Source organism: Echinops telfairi, unplaced genomic scaffold (genome assembly GCF_000313985.2).
Source record: "Echinops telfairi isolate 266 unplaced genomic scaffold, ASM31398v2 ScPeMD7_7400;HRSCAF=8409, whole genome shotgun sequence".
Classification (NCBI taxonomy): Eukaryota; Metazoa; Chordata; class Mammalia; order Afrosoricida; family Tenrecidae; genus Echinops; species Echinops telfairi.
This window is the reverse complement of record NW_022111300.1, coordinates 52,617,905-52,628,431: the sequence shown is the minus strand read 5'-3', so window position 1 is coordinate 52,628,431 and position 10,527 is coordinate 52,617,905. Positions and strand designations below refer to the sequence as shown.

The window sequence follows — 10,527 nt, the reverse complement described above, 5'->3', positions numbered from 1 at the left end:
GGCCGGCGCCGCGGCGGGGAGACACGGGCGGAATCTGCCTCTGAGGTAAGTGGGGACCTCTCTTGCCCCCAGATCCCAACCTCCGATCGGAGCAGAGAAGGAGGCGGCCTGTTCTTAGGAAACGAAAAAAAAATTTTTTTAATTAAAAAATGCAACAGGCGGGGCGGATCAGGAAACTCCCGGCGTTAAGGTTTCCCACTGTGGGAAGACTTGTCCAAGACTGAAACTTGGGGCCGTTCTTCAGACTCGGAGGCGGAGAGGCTGCTCCTTCCACCTGCCTCGGAGCTCCCTCTGGCGGCAGCTCGGGAGGACGCAAAGCGAGGCTACAGGTGAAGGGGAGCCGCCGCCGCTGCCCCGCCGCTCCTTCCCGAGGGTGGTTTCCCTTGCCCTCAAGGACTTACTTGTCTTAGTGGTGCCCCCCCGCAAGGACAGTGTCTGCCCTCTGAAAGGCCAACCCTCAGCAAGATTAAGTACAGAGTCCCCCCAACTTTCCCTGTGTGAGGGGAAATAAGAAGCTGAAGTCATCTCTCTCAAGGGCCTTGGAATAAAACCGTTTTTGAATACTAAAGCCAGCAATGGTTAAAATCGGAGTACTGTCACGCAAGTAGTTGCTTGTCAGCCACGCACATGCAATGAAATCTTCATGTGAGCATTGAAACTGATGACAATCAAACGTAGATGGGGTTGCCTAGCAGGTTTTTATTGAGATTCTCACATTTCTGTCAAGTGATTGTTGGGCATTTGAATTTAGTCGTTTATGTCTACTCTTAGCCTATCCGTATCCTCAGAGAATTTCTTTGTTTTGTTTTTCCTCCAGAAAAGAGTGTCATGAAATAGGAAAGAAAAGAGATGTCATTGTTGGTGAAAGGGAGCCCTTCTTTCCCATTCGTTGGTTCCGTCATGATGAGAAGAGGAGAAATACCTAGATGGCTGAAGAGATTTGCCTTTGACAATTGTACAGATGAAGCTGATGAAAGAATACATGAAATTGCTTTCTCTGGGTCCTAATAGACTGCCGAGTAAGTAAGCCTGGAAAAAGGACATTTTGAAATGGGAGTTGGAGTTTTTTGGTAAATCATGTAGGACTTTGAATACGTGTTGAGGATGTTTTTCTCCCAAAAATGGAAGAAGAAAAAGTTCTCAAAGCCGAAAATGCCAAAAAATTGCAAGGAACAGCTATTGCGTCTGCTCCAAGAATTTTAGCACTTCACCAACATGGATTAGGGAAACAAATACAAGTATATCTTACCTGTGGGAAGGGTTGCATCACAAGAGATGCTTTCTTGTGCTAGAAATGACTCTTAACTTAGTTTGAGAGTGCTTTTTTCCTTCTTTTATTTTTTAACCCTGTGTTTTGGCTTTTTATGTTAGACTAGAGATTTATGTAAACGAAGTAATGGCTGAATTCATAGGATGTTTGCTTATTGCACTAGTCTTCTGTGTGTTACAGTGAAAAAATGGAGATTTCAACATTCTTTGAAGTTTTATTGAAAGCAACACTGTGTCAAGGACACAAATATTCTGTATAAATTTTCTCTTTTTTGGCAACTGTGCGTTTAATGAGCTGTATGTCAGGTTGACTTCACGGCGTAGATGATTTACAATTTTTGGTTTTTTTAAGGCCTTAAGTGCATGCTTTGTATTAACCAGATGGAAAACACGCTAAGCACTGTGTTTGACATGTATGCCTAAGGAAAAGAACTCCCTGATGGATCATGGCGTTAATGTTTACAGGACATTTCTTATTTTTAGCATTAGTGATGTTTGGTTTCTCTACTTTTGAGGAATCTGTGAGCAATTACTCTGAATGGGCAGTTTTTACAGATGAAATAGAACAGTTTAAGACACAAAAAGTGCAAGATTTCAGACCCATCCAAAAGCCGAAAAAAAGTATGCTTCATCCAAGTTTATATTTTGATGCTGGAGAAATTCAAGCACTGCGACAGAAGTCTCACACAAGCCATTTGCATCTTTTTAGAGCTATCAGAAGTGCAGTGACAGTTATGCTGTCTAATCCAACATACTACCTACCTCCACCCAAGCATGCTGATTTTGCTGCCAAGTGGAATGAAATTTATGGCAACAATCTGCCTCCTTTAGCATTGTACTGTTTATTATGCCCAGAAGACAAAGTTGCCTTTGAATTTGTCTTGGAATATATGGACAGGATGGTTGGCTACAAGAACTGGCTGGTTGAAAATGCACCAGGGGATGAGGTTCCAATTGGTCATTCCTTAACCGGTTTTGCCACTGCCTTTGACTTTTTATATAACTTACTAGATAATCATCGAAGACAAAAATATCTGGAAAAAATATGGGTTATTACTGAGGAAATGTATGAGTATTCTAAGGTCCGTTCTTGGGGCAAACAACTTCTCCATAACCACCAAGCTACTAATATGATAGCATTACTCACTGGGGCCTTGGTGACTGGGACAGATAAAGGATACCAGGCAAATATGTGGAAACAGATTGTAGTAGAGGTAATGGAAAAGACAATGTTTCTGTTGAATCATGTTGTTGATGGTTCTTTGGACGAAGGTGTGGCCTATGGAAGCTACACGTCTAAATCAGTCACACAATATGTTTTTCTGGCCCAGCGCCATTTTAACATCAACAACCTAGGTAACAACTGGTTAAAAATGCACTTTTGGTTCTATTATGCCACGCTTTTACCAGGCTTCCAAAGAACTGTAGGAATAGCAGATTCCAATTATAATTGGTTTTATGGTCCAGAAAGCCAGTTAGTTTTCTTGGATAAATTCATCTTAAAGAATGGGGCTGGAAACTGGTTGGCCCAGCAAATTCGAAAGCACCGACCTAAAGATGGACCGATGGTTCCTTCCACTGCCCAAAGATGGAGTACTCTTCATACTGAATACATTTGGTATGATCCCCAGCTAACCCCACAGCCTCCTGCTGAATATGGTACTGCAAAAATGCACACATTCCCCAACTGGGGTGTTGTTACTTATGGGGCTGGGTTGCCAAATACACAGACCAATACCTTTGTGTCTTTTAAATCTGGAAAGCTGGGAGGGCGAGCTGTGTATGACATAGTTCACTATCAACCGTACTCCTGGATTGATGGCTGGAGAAGCTTTAACCCAGGACACGAACATCCAGATCAGAACTCATTTACTTTTGCCCCAAATGGGCAAGTCTTTGTTTCTGAAGCTCTCTATGGACCCAAGTTGAGTCATCTCAACAATGTGTTAGTGTTTGCTCCATCACCCTCAAGCCAGTGTAACAAACCTTGGGAAGGCCAGCTAGGCGAGTGTGCACAGTGGCTTCGGTGGACTGGTGAAGAGGTTGGTGACACAGCTGGGGAAATCATCACAGCCTCTCAGCACGGGGAAATGATGTTTGTGAGTGGAGAAGCGGTGTCAGCTTACTCTTCAGCAATGAAACTGAAAAGTGTCTATCGTGCTTTGCTTCTCTTAAATTCTCAAACTTTGCTGGTTGTTGATCACATTGAGAAGCACGAGAATTCCCCGATAAATTCTGTCAGTGCCTTCTTTCATAACCTGGATATTGATTTTAAATATATATCATATAGGTTTATGAACAGGTATAATGGCGCTATGATGGATGTGTGGGATGCACACTACAAAATGTTTTGGTTTGATCACCGTGGCAATAGTCCCATAGCTAGTATCCAGGAAGCAGAACAAGCTGCTGAATTTAAGAAACGGTGGACTCAGTTTGTTAACGTTACATTTCCAATGGAATCCACAATCATGAGGATTGCATATATTTTTTATGGGCCATATGTCAATGTTTCCAGCTGCAAGTTTATGGACAATTCCAAATCTGGACTTCAGATTTCTCTCAATGTCAATCATACTGAACATGTTGTTTCCATTGTCACTGACTACCATAATTTGAAGACGAGGTTCAATTACCTGGGATTTGGTGGCTATGCTACTGTGACTGATCAGGTCCAAATCACTCGATTTGGATTGGGCACACAAGCAATATTAATGCCCATAAGACATGATAGAGTTATTTTCCCCTTTGGATTTAAATTTAATATAGCATTTGGATTCATTTTGTGCATTAGTCTTGTGATTTTAGCTTTTCAGTGGCAGTTTTACATTTCTTTTAGAAAGCTGATGCGGTGGATACTAATACTTGTTATTGCCTTGTGGTTTATTGAACTGCTGGATGTGTGGAGTACTTGCACTCAGCCCATCTGTGCAAAGTGGACAAGGACAGAAGCTAAAGCAAGCAAGAAAGCCGTGTCATCTGAAGAGCACCATGCCAGCCTTCCCAATGTTGTCATTACCTCACTTCCTGGTTCAGGAGCTGAAATTCTCAAACAACTTTTTTTCAACAGTAGTGATTTTCTGTACATCAGAGTTCCTACAACCTACATTGACATTCCCAAAACTGAGTTTGAAATCGGCTCTTTTGTAGATGCCTGTGAATGGAAGGTGTCCGATATCCACAGTGATCGTTTTCGTTTGCTTCGAGGCTGGTTGCAATCCTTAGCCCAAGACACAAAACTACATTTGCAAAACATCCATCTGCATGAACCCAGTAGGGGTAAACTGGCCCAATATTTCACAACAAATAAAGATAAAAAAAGAAAATTGAAAAGGAGAGAGTCTTTGCAGGATCAAAGAAGTAAAATGAAAGGCACCTTTGATAGAGATGCTGAATATGTTAGGGCTTTGAGGAGACACTTGGTCTATTACCCAAGTGCACGGCCTGTCCTCAGTTTAAGCAGTGGGAGTTGGACGTTAAAGCTTCCTTTTTTTCAAGAAGTTTTGGGAGCTTCACTGAAGGCATTGTATGTCATAAGGGACCCGCGGGCTTGGGTTTATTCAGTACTGTACAGTAGCAAACCAAGCCTTTACTCTTTGAAAAATGTGCCAGAGCACTTAGCTAAACTGTTTGAAATAGAAGGTGATAAAGGCAAATGTAACTTAGATTTTGGATATGCTTTTGAATATGAATCACTGAGGAAAGAATTCTCAAAACCCCAGGCAAATGCTGTCTCTCTCTTGTCTCATCTCTGGCTAGCAAACACAGCAGCGGCCCTGAGAATAAATACAGATTTGCTGCCTACCAGCTACCAGCTGGTCAAGTTTGAAGATATTGTGCATTTTCCTCAGAAAACCACTGAAAGGATTTTTGCCTTTCTTGGAATTCCTTTGTCTCTTGCTACTTTAAACCAAATATTGTTTGCCACTTCCACGAACCTTTTTTACCTCTCCTATGAAGGGGAAATATCACCAACTAATATTAACGTTTGGAAACAAAACTTGCCGACAGAGGAAATTAAACTGATTGAAAACATCTGCTGGACATTGATGGATCGTCTAGGATATCCAAAGTTTATGGACTAAATGCTGCAGGTCAGCGGAAATTTGCACTAATGCTTTCTCACCCAGTTTCTGGATATAAATTAGAAGAGTTTGTTTATTCTTGTACTCTGTATGTGTGTGTGTGTGTGTGTTTGTATGTGTTTTCAGTCTTTTACTTGCACAGAGAGATTATTTTAAAAATGGACACCATATTTGGCCTAGCATGATTGATTTTTATCTTACTACTTTCTTTGCTCTTGTTTTGAAAGGTTTTGTTTTTTCCTGCTACAGAGATGTAGATGAAGTTTTGTCATTTGGGTCAGGGGAGAGGGAAAGATTTTAGAGTTTTTGTCTAACTCTCCATCTGTAACTGTGCTGTCTTGGGACCTCAAACACTGCTAAAAGCCTTGCAGTTGCTGCTTTACCCAAGAGTCTTTTGCTTTCAAGGTGGACTCTAAAGAACCCTGTATTTTTTTTAAAAGATCTCTTAACACATTTATCTTGCACACACATGCAAGAAAAACAATTATTTTACTCTTTATAATAATTGGTACTGTTATCACTGCAGACATCTCAAAAGCTCCTCCTCATAGTTAATAGGATTCCTTCTTTGAAACACATCTGGAAATATGGAACAGATAGACTATCAAGGTCAGAGATAGTGACCTTAAAACCTCGTTATTGTTGTTGTTTTTTTAATAAGAAATGTGTCTTGGAACAGTTTGGGTACCAAGGGCTGGTAGGTTATTGTAGATGTGCTGTATGTTTAAAAGTCTCCTCTCTGCCTTCCTGAAGCCACAGCTGTTCATCATCAGACCACTCACTCCCTGTCCTTTCTGTCTCTATCAAGCAAAACACTAAGTAGTTACTTATTGCCACACTCCTAGTACTTGTGGGGGATTTTACCCCCCTGGTGATTAATTTTTCATTAAAGCCTGACACAGATTTAGAATCAATTTTCTTTTTGTGGAATGATCGCTATGACTCAAAGCAGTGCCACTGCTGCCAGTTTTTTAGAAGACAGAAGACAGAATTGGACAACTGCCTGGCTATCTCCCATCCTTTTGAATGAGTTTACAGACAGACTGCCAGTGTCTGGAAAAGTTGTAGGCAAATGGGAGATGATGTCAGAGGCATCTGTTTCCTTTGCCATCTGCATCTTATTATAAATGGAGCTGTCATAAAATATTGTTTGTTTTATTTTGGTAGGCTAGGAAATAAAAATGCTATACCATTATACGCCAGTAGAGTTAATTACCATCCATCGGATGAATGAAAACTATTAGTGTCAAAACTTGATGAAAATCTCTGTACATATTGTCTTTTTCCTGATGCTTCAAAATGTAGTTCCCACAAGCTCTCTTAACACTTGGGAATCTGCCATTCTGACCTAGATAAAAGTGATCCTTGCTCAGTATGTTATTATGTCAAGATGTGCCTCCAGAGTGATGAAGCGGTGAATGTTACATTCCAGTGAAACCTAACGTGATTGTCATTTTTCATCCACTATACTGCGACTTTGGACTGTCCCTGCCCCTAATATTTCCTCCACTTCCATAACTTTGCTTTCCATCTTATGTCACAAAGAATAAAAATCATATTGTATGGGTTGAGAGGGCACTGAAGACCTGGATGTATGCTGTTATTCTGAAGGAAGATTGTTCTAGCTGAATCAAGGTTATCAATAAGCATGCAAAGTTGCTCCATGGATGATAGCACTATTTCAACTATGGGTCAGAGTCTCATTATTTGCTTTCAGGGCCCAGAATGTGTCTTGAGCCATATCAAACAAAAAATCAAAACTGGGTGGGCAGTAAAAAGAGGCTTGATCAAGGTATGAATCACAGTTGTGTGCATATGATTAGAAAAAATCTCCCACTGACTTTAACAGTGTGCAGAAATTTGCCTGCAAGTTCTGGGTGGATATGTGGAGGAATTAAGAAAGATGTGGGGAGAAAGGAAACATTCTAAGAATGACTATGGGAATGAGTAAAATATGATACTGATAGCAAAAAAGGCAATTGTACAATTGGCGTGATTGAAATATGGAATGCTATATATATATTAAGTCCCAACTGATAATAATAAAGAAGTATAAATTTTTTTTTTAAAAAAGACACAAGAGGAAATACCTGCCAAGGTAAACCCAGCTACATTAGTAAACTGTTGAAGGTGATTTGAAGTTTAAAAAAAAGAGAAAGTGGTTTCACAGTACATCTTTTCACTCTCACCTGGCCGAGTTGAACAGCTCTGTTTCTACTTGCCATGCAACTCCAAGGGACAATTTCAGAAATCTCCCTTCCTCCTTGGTTGATATTGAAATAGTAAGCTTGCCATGGAAGAGGACTGTGCTACTTGATTCTCCATGAGGAATGTTAGTTTGTGAGTGAACAATGACACATTCATTAGCTGTGCATATATGCATGCCTGGGACCCCACCCCCTTGATTTATAAGCTGCATAATTTATAATTTAGTGTTATTTTAGTACCTTCCTATGTTTTCAGGATGGTCTCCTAGGAGAAATTCAAATGCAGATTTCATGAATTTTTTTTCTGAAAATGGTTCAAAGTGGGATTATCATTGCTATCTGACACGTAAAAGTAATGCTTATAAAATGACCTGTCTGTACAATCTCTCTTCACTAGCAATCCAAGTCTTAGGTCACATTGAGTTTAAAAGCTTTTGTTAAAGCAATAGCATCTAAATCTTGAGTTGTGAAAGCATATGTCAATTTACTTACTAAAACAATACAAATAAATGTGACTATGATGACCTGGTTTTTAAAATTTTCAAACTGCAATTGTATATACGTATAAGGTAAGACAGAAGGGCCATATCTAGGCTTGATGTTACTGAAAGGAGACATTCAGAAGATAGGAAATAGAAAATTTTGTTCAGGAGAAGGAACATGTAAATCTAGATTTTTAAAAATCTAGATTTTTAATGAAGAATTAATACAAGAGGGCTCCCAAAAGTACATGGGGAAAAAAAGGAATTAAAAGGTAATAAAAAATTGTCATGCTTTTGAAGCCCCCTTGATAAGAGGGCAGTGGTGGTTCAGTGATAGTTTCTTGCCTTCTACATAGGAGTCCAGGGTTGGATTCTTGGACAGTGTGTACTACATACAGCTACCGCTGCTGTCATTGAAGGCTTGCATGTTGCTTTGATGCTCAACAGGTTTCAGTGGTGCTAAATAAGCCAGGGAAAACCCTACAGATCCCAAAAGTCAAATCTGCAAGCAATCGGGGTCTCAGATTTGCTCCACAGTAACTATTGCTCTTGATGTCAACTTCACAGTAGGCTCCACGGGACTGGCAGAAGAATTGCCACATCACCTGCAAGTGTGTGCAGAGCAGGCTCCCCTCGCTTTTGCAGCATGCCATGCACATGCAGACTAGCATTTCTTAAGAACTTTGTGGGAATTTTACCCTTCGTCTTTGCCGGTTTGTTTGGGTTGCCATTGATCAGCACAAAGTGTTGATTAACACTTTAAAATCATAGGCGATTGCCGAGAGAAAAGACATGTTAGAGGTAAAGGCACCTAAAATTCTAGCATATTTCAGGAAATTTAGTAGTTGAAGTATTTACTGCCTACCTAATAGTCATAATATATTTATTATATCTAGAATATGCACTAAGGTAATTTTATTTTTCTAAGTTACTGACTGAAAAAGTACCATTTTATTTTGGCAGGAAAATTATCCAGAGTTTAAGACCTAAATATCTGACTTTTTGTACAAAGGTAGATAAGAACTTCAAACGATAGACTCTAATCCTTGAGGTACAATTTACTTTGTTGTCAGTTGTATTTAGTAGCAGTTGTGTATATGTTTAATTGTTTTTAATCACAAAAATAAGTTCCACAAGAGCTTCTAAATCATGTTTTGTTGCACTTAGTTTTGTTTTTTTCTCTTACATTTTATCAAGTTAATATAAGTAGCAGATTGAACAGCATATGCTGGTTTACTAGAATCAAGCCAAACCCAAAAGCCTACCATTTGATTCTGACTCATCCTGACCCTATAAGACAGAATGGAGCTGCCCCTTTGGGTTTCAAGGACAGCGCATTTGTACAGGAGCAGAAGGCCTCATCTGTCTCCAGTGGAGTAGATGGTAGATGTGGGCTGCTGCCCTTGGGATTAGTAGCTCAGCACCTAACTTAAGGTGTCACAAAATTTTTTTTTTTTTAAGTATCTATTATTAGTCATCATCAACTACCTGGGTGGTGTGGTTTGTGTTTTGACTACTAACTGGGACCCACTCAGCAGTGCTGCAGATTAAAAGCCTCATTGTTTCTGTAAAGATCATATCTAAGAAAGTTCTGCTCTAACATAGGGTTGCCATGATTCGAAATCAAGAGTAGTGTTTTTGTTTTTGTGAAATATAAATAAGATTCATATAACTTAAAACAGGACCCCTGATAGCATAGTGGGTTGCATGTTGCGCTGCGAACCATAAGATCAGCAGTTTAAAACCACCAGCTGCTGCGTAGGATAAAGATGCGGCTTCCTGCTCCCCTAAGGATTTATAGTCTTAGAATAGTGTCTCTGACCTTAAAGGCTTATCTTGAAACAAATAGCCACCTAAGTGAGGTGTCTGCTAAATTTATACAGGAGCACACCCACCCATGTGATCCAATGATTGTAAATAATAAAATCCAGTATCAGAGAAGTGAATTGTATTAGCACTTACATTCTGAGCACTGGGTTTGCATAAGGCTATGGATGACAATGAAAGCCCAAAATCCACTTGCAGGTTCCCCACACGAATTAAGCCTCCATTTAACTCCCTCATACTATTGACTAGTGATGTGAATACTCTTGCCCTCAGACAGAGTACATTGGAAAGTAGAATTCTGAAGATAGAGTTAGCATAAAATTTAACATTTTGTTTCCCCTTTTTACCCATTTTTAATTTGTTCTTATTTCAGTCCACTTTCTTTTGGATTGAGATTTTACCATGTTTTATTTGTTGTCATTGTTAACAGTTATTTTGTATTATTTTCTTTAAATGAATTCTAAGATATGTAATCCATAGAGAAAGTAACTAAATTAATAGTTCCTTAAGATTATGGCAGAGGAGGTTGGTGGGGAATTATTATAATTAATAATATGGATACAAGAATGAAGGTAATGTTCTAAAATTATTGTGATAATTGCACAACTCTTTAATATATTTAAACCATGGAATTTTATCATACATAAATTATATGCC

At 39.4% G+C, this 10,527-nt stretch overlaps 1 protein-coding gene across 1 annotated transcript; it reads left to right on the top strand.

Moving 5' to 3' along the window:
• Positions 1–19: 19 nt before the first annotated feature.
• Positions 20–8,085, top strand: DSEL (dermatan sulfate epimerase like). Its single transcript, XM_004703041.2, has 2 exons — positions 20–45; positions 818–8,085. Exon 2 carries the CDS (start codon positions 1,716–1,718, stop codon positions 5,352–5,354), a length of 3,639 nt encoding a protein of 1,212 aa, XP_004703098.1. The 5' UTR covers positions 20–45; positions 818–1,715; the 3' UTR covers positions 5,355–8,085.
• Positions 8,086–10,527: the final 2,442 nt, after the last annotated feature.